Source organism: Xenopus laevis, chromosome 3S (assembly GCF_017654675.1).
Source record: "Xenopus laevis strain J_2021 chromosome 3S, Xenopus_laevis_v10.1, whole genome shotgun sequence".
NCBI lineage: Eukaryota > Metazoa > Chordata > Amphibia > Anura > Pipidae > Xenopus > Xenopus laevis.
Window position 1 is genome coordinate 21,730,563 of NC_054376.1, and position 19,063 is coordinate 21,749,625.

Genomic DNA, 19,063 nt, shown 5'->3' on the forward strand with positions numbered 1-19,063 from the left:
GTGCAGTGCCGCTGACACTCCTAACTAATTCCAAGATGGTGAGCTCCTATGATAACTTCGAAGGCCTGGATCAATACTGTTATTGATATGATAAACCTTTAGGCTAGGGCATTAAGCTCAGTATATCAAATATGGCATTTGTAGCCCTATTCATTTTTAGGGCTTAGTTCTCCTTTAAACAAATTTTTTTTTTTTTTTGAAGACATGTTCCATATTCCTACTAACAGAATGCCAATGATGCCTTTCAGTAGAAATGGTTGTTCTAAAAGAGGAAGTCCACCTAAAAGTTCACTTATCTAAGCAGCCTTGCTACTGGTCTTTGCCTTTTTCATTTTTATTTTAATATTATTTTCATCTTTCCAGTTTATATTGATGCATGGTTCAATGAGTAAAGCAACAAGAAGAAAGGTGGGTGTATCTTTCAGTCCAGACCATCTTATTATTACTATTATTATCTTCAAGCTGTTCAGTGAAACCCATGCATGGTTGCAGTTTCCTAGTTTATAGACACTACTTTTCTCTCACCCTAAAACCACATATATTTTTATACTGTCAGAACAAAATCTTTTGTTCTACTTTAAGAAGCTTTAAGAAGGGGTTGGATGGTTTTTTAGCAAGTGAGGGAATACAGGGTTAGAGGGAAGATAGCTCATAGTACAAGTTGATCCAGGGACTTGTCAGATTGTCATTTTGGAGTCAGGAAGGATTTTTTCCCCTCTGAGGCAAATTGGAGAAGCTTCAGATGGGTTTTTTTTGCCTTCCTCTGGATCAACTAGCAGTTAGGCAGGTTAAAATACAGTTAAAAGGTTTAACTTAAGAGACATGTTTTTTTTTTTCAACCTAACTTACTATGTTACTCTGTTACTTTCAAGCTGCCTACCTTGATCCACTCCTTAAACAAAAAAGGGATTTTGTGATACTAGCCATAAAATTATTTTCTCCTAAGTCATCTGTGGGACACAGGGACCATGGAGTATAGAGGACACTAGAGAGAGAAGAAGACCTTTCCCACCCCACCCCACTACCTTAGCCTGAGAGTGCCACTTTTGTAAAACAAAGAGAAGAATACAGCAGGAACAATGACCAACATAACGTAACTATATACAAGCGAGTGGAAGAGAAGTGACAAAATGGAACTGGAACAAAGTATGTTGAGTATGACGTAGGTGGAAGTCGTGCACACCACCTGAAAAGTCTGGTCTCAAAACTTTTGTGGGAACTGAGGGAGGCATGGTAGGGCCCAAAAAAGTGCCAGGGACAAAGCAAGGAAAACCACAGTATAAGGTAGAGGCAAAGTGCATTGTGAACGACATAAGTGCAAGTTACACAAACCACCGGGAAGTCTGGCAGCAGAATTTTAGTGGGTACCGGAGGACGCATGGTGGGGGCCAAAAAAGTACTGCCATGGACAGAGGAAGGGAAGTCAGTGTATAAGGAGGGGAAGAGGTAGCTATGGAGCCCAAGGGGGTTGAGGGTACTTAAAGCACTGGAAAGGAAATCTCATGAGCAGTCAGAACCAGAGAGTTGCTAGAACTTATAAGAGGTCAAGTGCACAGACAGCAGAATAGAGTCTACTATGCAGTGTGCTTGATTCCTTGGAGTATTAACAGCCCCATCACTTAGTACCCCTCAGAGGGTAAAGTCACACTAGAGGGACTCCTAAGCCAGAGAGCTTTGGATCAACCCCTGGTGCCAGAGAAGAACTAGCCTCAGAATAAGAGAAAAAGGAGGTCCTGTCTCCTGGAGGATACTTGCAAATCGGGCACCCTCAGGCTAAATAGAGGGGTATAGCAGCAGTGGACAAGTGGAGGAAGCTATACCCCATGGTCCCTGTGTCCCACAGGTTTCTGCAAGAGAAATCAGGCCCCCAAAAAGTCCGGAGGTTGACCTGTTTTACCAATATTTATTGAAATTGTAAAATAATTAGGGCTTTGTGGGCCCCTATACCTCCTAGGCCCCCCTTGCAGACACAGGGTCTGCTTCCTCTGTAGTTACGCCCCTGCTCTGGGGTAATGTAATAGAAAGTATTAAGCTTGCCCACCACTAGTAACCTATTGTATTCAAACTGCTGACCAGTAAATTCTACCTGCTGATTGGTTCTTCTGGGATGCAAGACGAGTACCAATCTTAAAGTGATACTGACACTAAAAAATTATTCTTCAAAATAATAATGTACATTAAAAACGACCTATTGTTTGCATTGATCATTTTTCACTGATAGGGCTGCTTTTGTTATTAATTGTTTCTTAATGTTCCTAAACTTGACTGTTTTGCCAACCTGACTGCCCCTTCTGAGCCTGTCAGTTATAGCTTCTAATGCTAACAGACTACTGCTGCAAAATATGGCAGCCCCCATCATAGACAAACATGGGGGATCAGATAGGTATTGTAAAAGCATAGGACAAATACTTTTATGGCAAAATTATAAATAGCATGCAAAGAAAATGTTATGATACATGTAAAAAAAAAGGTTTCTTTCTGGTGTCAGTATCTCTTTCAGACCATTTACAGAGTTACCCAACCATTTCCCAATGCCCCCCATAATATCACAGGGTCTTGCTAACCCTACCTAACCTTGTTCTATTGTGAAGTGATGCATTCTGGGACCCTGGTTTCAGAATCTGTGCACCACCCACTATGAAAAAGGGGATGGACTACACAATGGAATAAGGCTTGGGAGATGAGGGGTTACACTGTGAGCCTAAGGGGTGGTTTATTTGTACCAGTATTCATGGTTTCCTGTGAAATCAAATATGTAAAAAAAAAAATGCATCTATATTTATTTCTGTAAGTTCAGATAGTGTTAATTTATCGGTCATTCTGTTTTAGTCTGCCCTTCTCATCCTGCATACAAACTGCCGCCTGGTTGCCAGGGTCAGTGACCCTATAACACTTTTATCAGAAAACAAAGACCGATTGAAAAACTCTAAATCCTACTACAAGTTGCTTTTAAGGTGAACTTCCTCTTGGTTATTTGAAAGCAGGGTCATTCTGCAACTTACGTAAACCTGCAATTCTTAAAGAAACAGTAACACTTTAATAACACTCTTAGAGAAATCGGACACTCCTAATGCAGAATGCCAACAGAACACAATAGATTGACGGCTCACAGATTCCAAGTTCAAGTTCCCTGTGCATACTGTTTCATATAAGATCCGTTTTAGCGTTACATTATGATAATGTGAGCAAATTAAAATATTAACCTGTTTTGTTTGAATTATTTTAAGCCCTTTAAGCCATTAATCACACACACACACACAAAGCCATGAGAACAAATCAACCACCGGAAAAAAGCAATTGTTGTGAATTTTCATGACGTGCAAAGCAAGAATTCGGGGAAGGGTGCTGTAGCTTGGCAGGGGATATATTTCTAAACAGCGGCTTAATAAGCAAAACAAAAATCAGAGGGCTGGGGAAATAAATAAGAGAAAAGCTTTTTTTTTAGTTACCTTTCTCAGATCTCTTTATGTAAGCTGGCGAGGAAGAAGGAATCATAGGTATTTTCATCAACTCTGCACGCTTTGAGTCAGTCAGTAGAAAGTGGGACTTAAAGGACATAGAACTGACCAGGGAATAATCCTGAACTATCAGCCCTATACAAAACAAACAGAGAGATGCAGTCAATGAAAGCACCCATGATTCCACAAGGAGAAAAGTGTAAAATAAATACACAAAAGGGGAGAGGGGGGACAAGAAAGAAATTAAAATAAAAAATAGACAATGGCAATGAGAATGGATAAAATGTGATTATATGATGAAGCTGCACAAGGGGCTATTGGTGTTATGTGTCACCGCAAGAAGCCAAAATAAATAGGGGCCTCTGCATTCCTTTTGGGGGGCAAAGGCCCATAATTCTTGATGATTGTGTAGCTTCACGGTTGGAGGGAGACCCCTGCCAAACTGCAAGTTGCTCTTGTACTGCTCAAAAGGCAGATGTATATATATATATATATATATATATATATATATATATATATATCTGGATAGAAATATAGCTGCTGTCACTACTTCCCAACAGATTATTAGAGGCACATTTATCAAGGGTCGAATTTCGAATTCATGTGAGTTTTTTTAACTCCCCTAAACTCCCATAAATTCGAAATTTGACTAGTCGAAATTTATTAATAAAATCACATTTTTTAAACTCAAATAATTTAAACTACCCGAAAACTCGAATCTAATTAGAAAAAAAATTAAAAAACTAGTTTCCAGTTTTTTTCTCCAAAAAAACTCGAAATGTCAGGAAGGCTACAAACATCACCAAATTGATCCATGGACCTTAAAGGGCCAGAGTATAATAAATCTCAAAATTCAAATCGAATCGAGTTTGGCTATTTTACAATTCGAATTTGAGAGTTCTGACCAAAAAAAAAAAATTCAAATTTTCACTTAATAAATCTGCTCCATAATATTATGAATTCCTTTCATTCTTATCAAACTTCTGCCATTTCAGCGGCTGTGAAATACATTAGCCAGCATCAACTGCCCCTGCTAGTGACGAACATCAGCAGCCCTGACATGGGTCTGGTGACCTCAAGTACATCTTGGGAGGTAACAAGGTTATGGGCACATTATTCTGAAGTTCATAGTCTGTAGGCCAGTAAGATTGTAGTATATATTGTCAGTGCCCCACACTTACTGGGGAATCCCCTCTTCCTTACCAAGACAACCTCCTTCTTTTATTATTGTAATTAATCCACTGCACTCCTGCAATTCACATGTACTGCACTGGTGGTGCTGGCTCTACGCTGACCTGGCTTGGTCCCTAAGCAACAGCAAAATATTCACGGATCCGCAAATACTAAATTTCTGCAGCTGGGGAGCATACCCTTTTTATTGTATTACCAACTGTATCAAAGTTTCAGGGGGGTACACCCTCCCTTCATCAGGATACAGAATGAAGTGCACAATCACCTTTATATCCATAAACCCTGCCTTCTTTACCCATAATACTTACACATCTAATAGAACCTTAATTATTGTTTCCATAAGTCCAATTGTAGCAATAGAAAGTCCATCCAACCATAATAAAAAATGTCCAAATCAAGTCTGTAACAAGCAGTTTTTAGAAACATTTTTCAAAAATACTTCATTTTGAAAAGAAAAAAAGAAATACATATATATATATATATATATATATATATATATATTTTTTATTTTTTTTTTCCCAAAGTGAAGTATTTTTGAAAAATGTTTCTAAAAAAAAAAAAAAAAAAAAAAAAAGGCTTGTTATGGATTGATTTCGACATTTCTATTATGGTTGGATGGTTGCTACAATTGGACTTTCTATTGCTACCATTGGTCTTTTGGAAACTATCAAAATAATTTCTATTTATTATTTTGATCTATTAGATGTGTAAGGATTATGGGTAATGAAGGAGGGGTTTATGGTATGAAGGCGACTGTGTACTTTATTATGTATCCTGATGAAGGGAGTATGTGCCCCCCCTGAAACGTTGATACTGTCGGTGATACTATAAAAGGAGTAAGCTCATCAACTGCAGAAATTCAGTGTGTGCTGATCCGTGAATATTTTGTTGCTGCAAACACCTCCTACTTACCATTCTTACAGCAACAAGTCCTCCTACCCATAGTTCTACCATATTGTCACTATAATAAGTCTTTTTTTCATACATAAAATTTTGTTGCGGGTGAGCCTGTGGATGAAATATTAGTGGATATATTCTTAGCCAGACTGTGCTTAAACAATCATTGGCCCTATCTGCTCAGTCATTGGGGCCTACAGAGTCCTGTGGCATGAGGACCATATCAACCTGCCCATGGACTTCTCCTCCTTTGATGGTATTCTTAAAACTGCCCCATTGATCAATCGCGTTGCCCTATAAGCAGGCAGATAAGCTGCAGACTCCTTTCGAAGAAACCAAATAAAAATCTGCAATGTAAATTTTACAGAGTGGATGTAGTTCACAAAAGCTGGAGTGATAGAAGTCTGATTTCCTAGAAATACCTGGGTGTGTTTTCATGCAACAACAACTTGCATTAGGGGTAGGATAGTGTCCCTTTTGGAGTATGATATGATGAAACAGAGGAATGTGACACTGTAGAATTTCCAAGTGGCTCTGGATATTTAACGTAACACTGGAGTGAGACCAGGGGAAGGTCTAGCAGTCTACAAAGGCCCTAAGGTATAATATATAAAAATATATGGTTGCTGAGAAACTTTTAACCAGCCAGTGGAAATTTTTACTAAATCCCAGAGGAAATTTTTACTAAATAAAATGCTTCTACTTAGGTGACATATTCTCAAGTGCATCCCAGAGGAAATTTTTACTAAATAAAATGCTCCAACTTAGGTGACATATTTTGACGCCTATGTTATTACTAAACTAATGAATTAGGATTTATCAGCCTTCCTATGCACTTCTCATCTCACTGGATTCTTACCTTTGGCATATGTTGGTAACATTCCCTTTTTGTACTATTAGAGAAGATAAGCCTCTAAGGGTCATAAATATGAGGAACCTTCTCTTCACCTTGCTGTCACCCATACATGGGCCAACATACTGCTCTGCTGGCCAATTGGATAGATACAGTACGAGGGCCCATACAGGTAGGCTTCCTTTCTATTGCCCTGCTCATTTGGGCCGCCAGTCCAAAGAATCTGAACTGCATGAAGTAAAAAGGAGTTGAGGCTCCTCTTCCTTTCCTCATCTGCCAATGCACCATAAACTAAAAGATATGATGCCAATTACATTTTCAAGTTTGCCCAATCAATGAACTGACCAATATCAATAGTTCATGGATATCGTTGAGATCATCAGGCCCCCATGTATGTAGCGAAATATTTTATCAGTACAATTTGTCTGCTGTCCCATATCATACATATGCATCTTTCAAATTCCTAGAAATATCTATTAAAGGAACAGTTCAGTATAAAAATAAAAACTAGGTAAGATAGACTAGGGGATGTCTAACATAATAGCCTGAACACTACTTCCTGTTTTTCAGCTCTGTTGGTTAACACTGATTGGTTTCCAGACAATAACCAATCAGTGACTTGAGGGAGGGCACATGGGTCATAACTGTTGCTTTTGAATCTGAGCTGAATGCGAAGGATTAATTGCAAACTCACTGAACAGTTATGTCCCATGTGGTCCCCCTTAAAGTCTCTGACTAACTCAGAGTTAGAGAGCTGAAAAGCAGGAAGTAGTGTTCTGTTCTGTTAGACATCCAGTCACTTTAAATATAACATTTTTGGCTAACTAACTATATTTGAAACATTTTTTATTTTGCACGGCCTATTTACAGTATTTACCCAGTTTTTTTTTTTACACTGAACTGTTCCTTTAAGGAAAACAAACTTGACTGTAAACAGTGTATAAAACACAAGAGCCACATGGGAACCCAAACTCTTAAAAATATATATCAACAGTCTGTAGTTTTACACCTAAACACTTTATATTATTAAAAGGCTGTGTGGGTCTCTGGCCTACAGTATGTCCACTGCATAAATCCAGCACCCCATTTCTGCTGAGGGCATACAGACCAAACCATATCTCATTCCTGCATACAAAAAAGGGCTCAAGGGAAATTAATCTGCCTGGTTGTGTATGAGTTCAATTTAATCAAGCAGTGATAACGAAATATGTCATCTTTGTGCTACCTGAGCTCTCAAGGAATCCAGAGCTTCAACTGCATCTGAGTTGTTTTATTTAAAATTCATTGTGGTAATGTACAAAACCAAAATTAGAAAATGTCTGTGTCCAAAGATTTATGGGCCGAACTGTATATCTTAGTTTGGATCAAGTACAAGCTACTATATTATTACTAAAGAGAAATCATTTTTAAAAATGTGGATTATTTGATTATAATGGAGTCTATTGGACATGGCTTTTTTGTAATTCTGAGCTTTCCGGATAACAGGTTTCCAGATAACGGATCCCATACCTGTACAACAAACTAGATGGTACTATTACAGTGTGCAGTTCTGCTGAAGTATATATGTTGCCCATTACCAAACTGAATGCTATGCTTCATGTTGAATTACCTCACATACGTTACCAGCTCTAGTACCTGTTTATATGTATATAGAAGTTTGAGCTTTGGAGAAAAACCGGTCAACTGAAAGCAATGCAAGTATATCTACTAATGTACTCTACCAGTACATATACCAACCTCAGAGCGGGTACATATGCTGGTACAGTAAAACTGATGCGTGTGTATGACATGGCCAAGAGATAGTCACAGTCTGAACATAATCTCAATATAAATAATATCAAGTGTTTGAGCTGCTTCAAACAGACTTATAACTAAAGGGTTAAACCAGAGTGCACATGAATGAGACAATGAAGGGAATGTGAATAAATAAGAAGAAAACTTTCTAGAGTCTCAACCTGCTTAGGACTTTGAATAATGATATCTGGTGGTTGTGGCTAAGATTGGATAACATATACAGGGATAATATTTCCATCACCTAGTTATACAGCGGTAACACACTAGATTATATATATATATATATATATATATATATATATATATATATATATATATATATATATATATAGCCAAAAATGTAATGTATAAAGGCTGGAGTGGCTGGATGTCTAACATAATAGCATGAACACTATTTCCTGTTTTTCTGCTCTCTTAGTTTACACTGGTTACCAGACAATAACCGATCAGTGACTTGAGGGGGGGGGGGAATGGGTCATATGAATCTGAGCGGAATGCTAAGGATCAATTATTGCAAACTCACTGAACAGTTATGTCCCATGTGGGCACTCTTAAAGTCACTGACTAACTCAGAGTTAGAGAGCTAAAAAGCAGGAAATAGTGTTCTGGCAGTCACTCCAGCCTTTATACATTATATTTTTGGCTAACTAACTATATTAGAAACATTTTTTTTATTTTGCACAGCCTATCTATTTACCCAGTTTTTATCTTTACACCAACCTGTTCCTTTAAAGGCAATCTGCCTGCCTCTGCCTTTACAAACACATAAGCATACAACCTCACGTGTATACCATTCAAACAATTTACTCTATATACAATCTGCCTTATTGAAATGTCTAAAGAACTCCCAGCATGCAAATCTACCCTATCCTTTCTACTAAATATCTATACCCAAAGCATGCATAAGCTGCTTACCTCGGGCACACACAAAGCAGAAGCCCACATTAACAGCTGAACAGGCATGGCCACTGCGCTTGGAATGGTTGCTGCAGATAATGAGGTTTGACGAAAGATGGAGGCTGCCTGCAGCAATGCAGCTATCCCCATTATGGTATGCCACCGGGCACCGTACACAGCATAGCATGCGGCCTGCAGAAGAGAGAGAAAACAGTTAAAGGCAGGGAAGACTTACAACTTGCCCCTACACACTGTGATCTTCATACAAGGAATGCAGATTATGCCTTTAAAGTTAAAGGAACAGTAAAATCAAAAAAATTAATTATTTTAAAGTAATAAAAATATAAAAAAATATAATGTAGTGTTGGCACAACTGTTTGCTTCAGAAACTCTACTATTGTTTATATAAATAAGCTGCTGTGTAGTCATGGGAGGCAGTCATTCGAACAGATAAGCTCTGTAGAACATAATGGCATTACCTGTTATCTACTATTTAACCTGTGCCATATAACCTTTTTGTCAATTTCCACCATTGCTACACAGGATAACTAAAGCTTAACTAAAGAAGTAGCTAGAAATGTTGTACATTATGTTTTGGGCTTCTATACCAGCCCAAGGCAACCACAGTCCTTTAGCAGCGACCCACTAACAAAATACAGTACACATAGAATTGAAATGTCACAATATAAAGGCTGATTAGTAATTAATACAGATAATTACTACATGGCAGCACAGAAACCAGCGCAACTAGCATCAGAATTTAATAATCAGCCCTGTAGCATTAGCTTATATTACAGGCCAACCTTATTTTCTGCTTGATAATTAGCGATGACCCCTAAGCTTAGCTTCTCAACAGCTGCTCAGAGCACACTGAGCATCTAAGACAATTTCCAAGATGGTGGCCCCCTGTGACAAGTTTGAAGTTCTGGATCATTGCTGCTATAGAGAAGATGAAACTTTACACTGGTGCAATAAGTTCAGTATATAAAATATGGCATTTTTGGGCATATTAATTTTTAGGGTTTAGTTCTCCTTTAAATTAAGCAAACAGGCAATGCTTCACGCTTCAAGCCTGTCTATATGCACATTAATCAGGGAGTGTCTTCACCAGCAGTGGACACAGCCCCAACCAGACTTTGTCTACAATGACAATTCTAACATGTGTCAGTGATCTGGAATGCTCAGCTGTCATACACGTGAGTTGTCTAAAGCAAGAATAATAAAAATTCATGGTGGAGAAGGTTGAAGGAAAGGAAAATATAATAAAACTTAAGGCGGTCATAGATGCAAAGATCCGCTCGTTTGGCCACATCGCCAAACGAGCGGATCTTTCCCCGATATGCCATTAACAAACATGGCTATATCGGGGGTAATCTGATTGTTCGGCCGTATGGCCGAACGATCCAATTACGATGTGCCGTGGGCTCCGGCGGGATTGGTCGGGTCAAAATCAAACCTGACCGATCGAGCAAACGACCGATCTCTGCCGGATGAAAGATGTCGGCACACGCCACACACGATCCGAAAATCCTACGAATCCTCGATTCGTACGATAGGATCTGTGTGTCTATGGTATACAGTACTAAAAAGACATTGCACATCCACTGCAGTATGTGCATACTAAAAGGGTGTAATTTATTAAAGTCTGAATGCCAAAAACTCGAAAAAAATAAAGGGAAATAACCATGCGGCTTTAGTCGGACTATATTTCAGAAAATAATGAGATAAATTTGGATTTTGATAAATAACCCCCTTTAACTATATAATAGATTCCTCTACTTACTGACCTAACACACACAGTCCTCCTTACCTTTGCTAGCTCTGTAAGGGTCCTTGTCGGCAGTGCAGGAGCTACAACAGTGGTGTGGGCAGCAAAAGCCTTTAGAATCAAAGATGGTGGCAGAGTACTGCCGGGCGCAGGTTTCATGGTAAAACTTTCCGCAGCATGGAGCCGAACATCGCTTTACACTTGTACTAGGGATCTTACAGGAGAAGCAGGTGTGGAGGCCTGTAAAGAAAAAATAATGTACATATGTGTCAAACTCTATGTATAACTCCTCCAAAAGTTGTGTCTAACCACTGGGACTTGCCCCAGAGTAAAATATATGCTACATGAACTGACCCTACCTGTTTTACACTCCATACATATAAACTTCCCATCTGGTAGCACATCCATCCCTAAGCACTCATAATGGAATAAGCGAGAACACTCCCCATCGCATAACACCAATGACTCTCCAAAGCTTTCACAGATCTATAAAAGAAAAAAAAGACAATCTGAAACATGAAGCCATCATTTTAATAATGCTTGCCATCACTGAAAAAAAAAAGCTAGGACATTTTTGTAAAGGCCTCCTGGCTTTTATAAAGGCTTGCTGGCATTGTGCACTGTACAATGTAAAGCATATCCATCACTTTATCGGTTACATAAAGTCATGTGCCATTAGTCCAGTTACTGCATCAACAGCCATTTCTAGCTTGATCAGGTCCTAAGCTAATGTCCGGTCTATCTCTTTAACCAAAGTGATTTATCCTTTCCATCTTAGGGGATACAAAAAGACTACTACAGCCTATTTATTGATATTCATACATACCTGGCATACAGAGTCTCTCTTGCTCGATCTCTGTGAAATACTGGAATCAACAGACTGCACATCTGAGGCATCTGCATCTGCTGCGGCTGATGGACTGTCCACCTGCTTCTCGATCTGAATTGAACAGGCCAGTCAGGAAATAATGTAAACATAACTTGCTTGAGGGAACACTGTCCCACACTTGGATAGAGAGCTAAAAAATTAAAGACGAGCAAGCTGGGCCCGTGTGCTAATTACCCAATGGGATGGATAGCAGTGGCCTTTCTGTATAAAGTTGTATTATGTACTTGCACACTTAGCCTGTGCCCTAAAAAATGTTTATTTTATCGAAAAAGACTGATTTTAGGCACTACAATGCTATAAAGCTACCCAGGTTCAATAAACACTGGGTTATACACCAGTAATGAACTGGGATTTATATTCTCTTCAGTATTGCTAAGCATGGTTCACCTGTGTGTCATTGAGGCCACGGGAGTCAGAGTCTGAAGCATCGCGGTAGGAGGAGTTTGCTAGCTCCACGTCAGTAGAAGCACGGCTCCTCTTCTTCAGAGGCTTGCAGGCATCGGAAATCTCACTGGCTCCTTTGAATAAGAGGTTTGGAGATTTACCAAAAAAAAGGTTCTGATGTGACTTAATGCCCATCCGAGCACCTTTATGTGGACATATAAGACAGATGGCACCGTGAAAAGGTTACTATTGACTTAGCTCCTTCCCCATTTTTCTCCTTCTATATTTATCCAGTGATGCTGGCCTAATTCTCTTAAGAAGTGGATACAGCTGGAAAGTCTTTGCTGCCAAGCATTTAGATAGCTATAATTACTCGTATCAATGTACTGTATAAACAAAGGCAAGAACTTCCTACTGTGTTTCATGCTACTTTTACCATTTCTGGACACTCATAGGGAACACTTATAAACATATACTGTATATTAAAGCATCTGTTTTCCGTTTAGCTTCATAGGTGCTTCTTGTCTTAAAGGGGTTGATGACCTTTAAATTAATTTTTAGTATGATGTAGAGAGTGACATTCTGAGACAATTTGCTATATTTTTTTTTAGATGGTGTCAGTGACCCCCATTTGAAAACTGGAAAGAGTTAGGAAGAAGGCAAATAGTTCAAAAACTATAAAAAAGAAAAAATGCACATCAATTGAAAAGATGCTTAAAATTGGCCATTCTATAACATATTAAAATTAACTTAAAGGTGAACCAACCCTTTAATGTGCATATAGAGGCTATGTATATAGCAGATTCCCTGGTAAAATATGCATTTGTATCTTGTGGTAAACCAGGGGGCTTTATGTTTTTGATAATTTTAACATTTCTCATTTAAGATTCACATATTATGATGGGATTATCAATGCCCTCTGGCAACTGTCATGACTGAAATGATTACTGTATAATGACTTTTCAGGTTGGTGATTTTCCTGGGTTCAGCACTGAGAGACGCACCTTTTTGAAGCCCAGTCTGAACTGCAGTAAGAGGGGTGTCTTCTGCCTGCCCAGAAAAGGAGATTTTTATGTTATGCAGAAAGTGTTAAAAAAAGGCTCAATTATTTACAAGATAACTCCTGATAGAAATATAAACAATATAATAAAGTGAAAATATGGCAACCAAGTTGCAATGCCCTGCAGTCTTCAGCCATATCTTGATATGCAAATGCAACTTTTTGGAGTGACCGGTCCCTTAAAGACAAGAGAGCAGAAACTGGAATTGCCACCCAAGACTGGCCTGACACAGCAATGAAGTGCTAATGTCATTAGACAATGCATAACTTAGGTTAGGTCTTAATAAAATGTGCTCTCAAGTTCCATAGTCTAGCATGTTAACATATTGTAGGGCATTTCTTATTTTCTTTAAAAAGTACCTGGTCTACATTGCTCCAGACTTGCTCCAATTGAAAAAAATATGTTGTATCAAGGCTGTTTGCAATCAGTACTGTCTAATCCAAACCTACAATATATTGGACCTTACCAATATGGTGAAGTAGCCAACACAAAGCTTCTACAAGAATGCCATGCCACCATAAAAGTAAATTTCAGAAGAAGTAAAGTTGTAATTACATCAGCCCACATAAGGTTTTGGAATTTTATTGATCCATAGTAAAAGTAATTTTCTCCAAATGGACTTGGAAGAGTGATGAATCCTCCCTGTAGTACCTGGCCTGTTAAAATTATCCCAGTCATCCAGGAGGTCATATTGCAACATCTCAGAAGAACATTTAATGAACTGCAGGAGTTTCTAGCCTTAGATAATGTTTATGACAATAATAAAAGAAAAGTTTATGCTGAGCTTCATGGATTGTGTTTCTATGGCCAAGGACCTGCACACAAGCTTAGGATCACCATAAACAACGCCAGGAGTGATGTAAAGCATGCCATCATTGGACTCCCCATGGAATGGAAATGATTTTTATTGAGTAATGAATAATGCTTCATCATCACAAACAAATCTGGGTTTGGACAATCTGCATGCACTGTGCTATCTATAGATGGTGGTAAAAGAATAATGGTCTGATCTGGTGAAGGGAAATATTAACACAACAGGGTACAATGATATTTTAGAGAATCCCAGCTTTGTGGCAACACTTTGGAAATAGCCTTTTTTATTTCAGCATGACAATCATCCAATGCACAAAACAAGATCCATAAAGATATGATTTCCTGCATCTGGAATGGATGAATGCGGTTGGTCTACATAAAGCCCAGACCTGAAGCCCAGCAAATACGCTCTGAACTGAAAAACTGACTCGTGCTTAGTATAAGTGACTACCTCACAAAGGGGTATATTTATCAAAGAGGGAAGTTAATAGTGAAGTTCCGCCACTAGAGTGAAATTCCGGCCCCTTCCCATTCATTTCTATGGGGTTTTTAAAGACTTATTTATCAAAGGGTGAAATTTCACTTTAACCCATTGATAAATACGCCTTTCAAAATCCCATAGAAATTAATGGAGAGCTGCAGAATTTCACTCTTTGATAAATTAACCCCTAAGACACTTGAATATGAATGGGGGCAAATCCTTTCCCCATTTGGACAATTTTTAGGAATGATTATAGAACAGTGACTGGAATAGTTTTTTTCTGTAAGGCCAAATTTTTATTTCCTCTTATAAGTTGATGCAACAATCACATTCATTTTGATCACTTCAGACCAATGACTCATTGTATCCCTGAAATGGATTGATCAGCAATTGTAGTGTGAATTGCTTGTAGTTATGTATCAAGTTCTGAAGTGGGTCGGGAGTCATCTGGTCTCATATATAGCACTCCCTTAAAACACTTTTCACCTGTATTTTGTTATTCCCTGGTCACTTCTGATGACATCACTTTCAGTTTGCAGCAACAGCACTTATTGTAACCCCAAAACATTTGCATGCCTCCAAGGCTTTTAGTCTTGTGTTTCATGGGTAGATATTAATTCCTTTACTTACCCACTCCAGTAAATAAAAGGAGGAAAATAAGTAATACATTTATTATAGGGTACAGCTAGTCATGTCAAAAAAACTATTTTAATGCAAATTCTTTATCTGGCTTTCTATCCACATAAAAACATATTGGCGACAAAACAATGAAATGAAGTTTATTCAGAAAACCAGCCTCCATGCACATGCAACCCACCTGCTCCTTCTTGACTTTCTTCTTTGGCATGGAGTCTAGTGATTTCTCAGATTCCGACCGAGTCCGGTTGGACCTTCTCTGATGCTTCTTCTCTGAAGGTCCTGGCAAAGAGAAACTCTGTTGTGCATTAATCCATTATTGGGCCAGACTCTCCTAGGACCACAATGATGACCCACAATTAATAATGCAACTAAATTAAACCATGAACACAGTAATTAGTCTATGGGCCCCTTTTCCAAAACTTTGCAGGTCTATTTCCTATGTAAAATTTAGAACATAGGACTAAAGGATGTAAAGGGAACTATCACAAAAATGTAGTATTCGCTTTAGTATACTGAAATGAGAAACTTTCTAAATACAATCGATTTAAAATGTACCATTTCTGAAATAATCAAGTTGATCTTCACTCTTCCTCTCTCAGCATCTGTTTCTCCTCATTATGTCTTCATTCAGGAGTTGTCTGTCAGATAAATGATCCAATATATCTTATAGGGGGTTTTCTTTTGCCTAGAAGATGTTTTAAAGCTCGCTCTATTAAAATCACCAGACATCATGTCTCTCTACATGCAGGATTTGCAGTTATTTTGCTAGATTTTTTTTGTACTGGAATGTACTGGAAAGTTATTTGAGTGATCTCTAATACATCAGGAAAGGGAGCCCCCCTATAAGATATATTGGATCTAACGGTCAATGAATATCTGACAACCAACTGCTGCATGAAGACAGAATGAAAAGAAACAGATGCTGAGAGGAATAGTGAGGATAAACTTGATTATTTCAGCAACAACGCAGAATTTTTAATTGATTATATTAAGTTTCTAACTTCAGTATGAGGAAGGTTAAATTACATTTTCAAGATAGTTCCCCATTTAAACTTAGCAATTGCCCCCATTTGCTTGTTTTCCATACCAAACAGGGCAGGTTTTATATGGCTTCCATTCCGTTCATAAGAATTTTTTTTTCAATTTGTTTTCATTGCTAACTTGTGCAATCTACAACTGTAAGGGCTAAACTCCACGGCGTGACGTCTTCAGATCAGACGCAATGAGAGGAAGCGCATGCGACAAGACGGATAGGCCGAATATTATGTAAGTAATAAAAAACTGCATGCATCCGACAGGACTGCAGGATGAGAACTCCGCACTTTGCGTCTTCACAAAACGTGTCGTATGCATGCAGTTTGTAGGTGCGATATTTCTATTATTCTTTCACATATGCTTTCTCTCAGCGCATCAGATCTGAAGATGTTGCCTTAAATGTATTCACTGCAACTGGAGTCCTATATTAACCAGAACATTTTCAACACAAAAATGAGCAGAAGACAATACAACTGTTGAGTACAAAAAGTTTTAATATTTTATTGGAAAAATAAATAATACAACCCTTTAAAGTCTTCAAAAGTGTTTCCAGACTGCAATGCTCTTAAAGTCAAACAACATTTGGCAACAATATAACCACTTTCCATAAAAATATAATAGAATGCTTTTATCTTCACTTCACAATGTTACGAGCCATAGTCTCTACACAGAAACTCAAGTCATAAAATACAATTGGGAAGGCCAAGCAAACAGTTGGGTAAATGCAATGTCATTCTTTACGTTCAAAGGCAATTCCATTAAAAAATGCTAAAAAATTTGATGCATGAGTGATATTTGGATTTTTTTTATTGATACCTTTCGATGGAGAAAACAATAGACAGTACATTAGTGTGCCTATTTTCAGTGGAGTGAGAGATTGGTCAAAATGATCTATGGGGGTTACCTGCAGAACCTAAAGTGAATGCATGGGGATTATGTGCGCTTCATCATATGCAAGTTGGAAATTATAATAACTGCTTGAAACTCATCCTACAGCCCTTAAAACAGGAACAAAATATATTTCAAGGCAGTTAAAATCTCAGAATGTCTTCATTTTTACTTGATATTCCCGTAGTCCTAACATTTTATAACTAAAAAGTAACACTATACCATGGTTTATAAAGTGAACACATTCAAGAGTTTCTTAAAGGTTAGCTTTTCCTTTTATACTGTATGTCCATTCCCCTGTGCTATGCTATCTAGGCTTAATAAATAGGTTGGTACAGGACAGACTATGTTTGCTGCAATTATTGCATTTTGTAGAGAGGAATGTATTAAAGACTTGAAAAGTTGCTTCAACATCACAAATCAGATATCGGAAGGCACTGAAAATCTCATCAAAAATGAATACATACAAACAAAGGCAGTCCATCCAAGATTTGGGGAAAATGGCTGAACCAAGGGATGATTGACAGTGTTATGTGCAAGGACTATCCTAGGATCTAACATAACTCAAAGAGATGGTCTGTAGCCAGTTTATATCAGCCTTTGATACCATCTCTAGCTTAGGCTTCTCCTTAGTCTAAAATCGTAAACCTTACTCAGCTTTTCAACTTACCTTACATTTTCTGTTTAACGATCTTTAAAGGAGAACTAAAGCCTAACTAAAGAAGTAGGCTAATAATGTTGTACATTATGTTTTGGGCTTCTGTATAAGCACAAGGCAACCACAGCCCCTTAGCAGGGAAGATCTGTGCCCCCAAAGATGCCCCTTTAGCTCCCCATCTTCTTTTCTGCTGATTCACTGCACATGCTCTGTGCTGCTGTCACTTACTGAGCTTAGGGACCCACAATAAACAGTACACATAGAATAGAAATGTCACAATATAAGGCTGATTAGTAATTAATACAGGTAATTACTACATGGCAGCACATAAACCAGTGCAACTAGCATCAGAATTTAATAATCAGCCTTGTAGCATCAGCTTATATGTCTTAGACATAGAGGTGGTGCAGGCAATTACTTTCACTTTCCAATCTTCACTTGGCATCAGGTGCCCTATTCTGGTGCACAAACAAGTTTTTGGATTGATACAAAGCTTGCCTTATTAACAATGCCCACAAAATGGCTGCTGACTGCTTGATGTGATTGTGGATTACAAGACTAAAAGAAACAAGACTGAAATAATTGATATGGTGTAGGTTAAGTTTATTTTGCTTGACTATCATCATAAAATAGGATTTCAAATGATTGCTTAGAATGACAGGTCCCCTTTAACGATCACCTTTATCAAACTAATAATTCCACAAAGGGAATGTGCCGTAATGGTGGCCATACATTGTAAGAGCCACTTGATTTGGCCACCAACATTGATCTAATGGTTTGGGGGCCTAGGGAGAACAGTTGGGCGAAGGCCACCTCATTTCATTGATGCAATACTTGTCCAATGGTTTTAACCTGTCCAATATATATCTGGTCAATTTTCAGCCCGATATTGGTGAAAAGGTCACATACATTGGTCAGGAAGATCCCAGTAAGTTGCTTCTCTTCAGCTTTTATTGTCTTATTTATGTTGACTAATACACTAATTTCATACACAGGTATGGGTGTTTTTTTTTTTTTAACCAATATAAAATGGGCATGGCTATAGTTTCACTATGTAATCAGAAGAATCAAAAAGTGAATTCCAAGATGGCATTTCAGAAGATCGCAAACAATAGATTTATCAAAGGTTGAATCTTAAATTCATGTGAATTTCTTTTTATGCTAATAAATTTGAATATACCCAAAATCCGAATGGGAGGTTATTTAAGAAAAAATTGTTCAAATATTTGATTCATATTCGATTCGGTCTTTATTTATTTTTTATAGTTTTTTTCATCTTTTGCCCTTTTCATCTGACTCCTTCCAGCTTTCAAATGGGGTCACTGATGCCATTGAAAAACAAATGCTCTGTTAAGCT

The 19,063-nt window shown here is 38.0% G+C and overlaps 1 protein-coding gene across 6 annotated transcripts in view; it reads right to left on the bottom strand.

Moving 5' to 3' along the window:
• Positions 1-19,063, bottom strand: part of LOC108712682 (histone-lysine N-methyltransferase NSD3-like) — a 67,874-nt gene that overhangs the window by 15,323 nt on the left and 33,488 nt on the right. For all 6 annotated transcript variants that reach the window (XM_041588076.1, XM_041588071.1, XM_041588072.1 and 3 more), the window contains exons 7-14: positions 15,304-15,404; positions 13,136-13,181; positions 12,135-12,265; positions 11,685-11,798; positions 11,218-11,344; positions 10,901-11,098; positions 9,109-9,282; positions 3,450-3,593 (exon numbers count right to left, since the gene is read on the bottom strand). In XM_041588076.1, the coding sequence (XP_041444010.1) occupies positions 3,450-3,593; positions 9,109-9,282; positions 10,901-11,098; positions 11,218-11,344; positions 11,685-11,798; positions 12,135-12,265; positions 13,136-13,181; positions 15,304-15,404 (1,035 nt within the window). The remainder of the gene's footprint in view (positions 1-3,449; positions 3,594-9,108; positions 9,283-10,900; positions 11,099-11,217; positions 11,345-11,684; positions 11,799-12,134; positions 12,266-13,135; positions 13,182-15,303; positions 15,405-19,063) is intronic.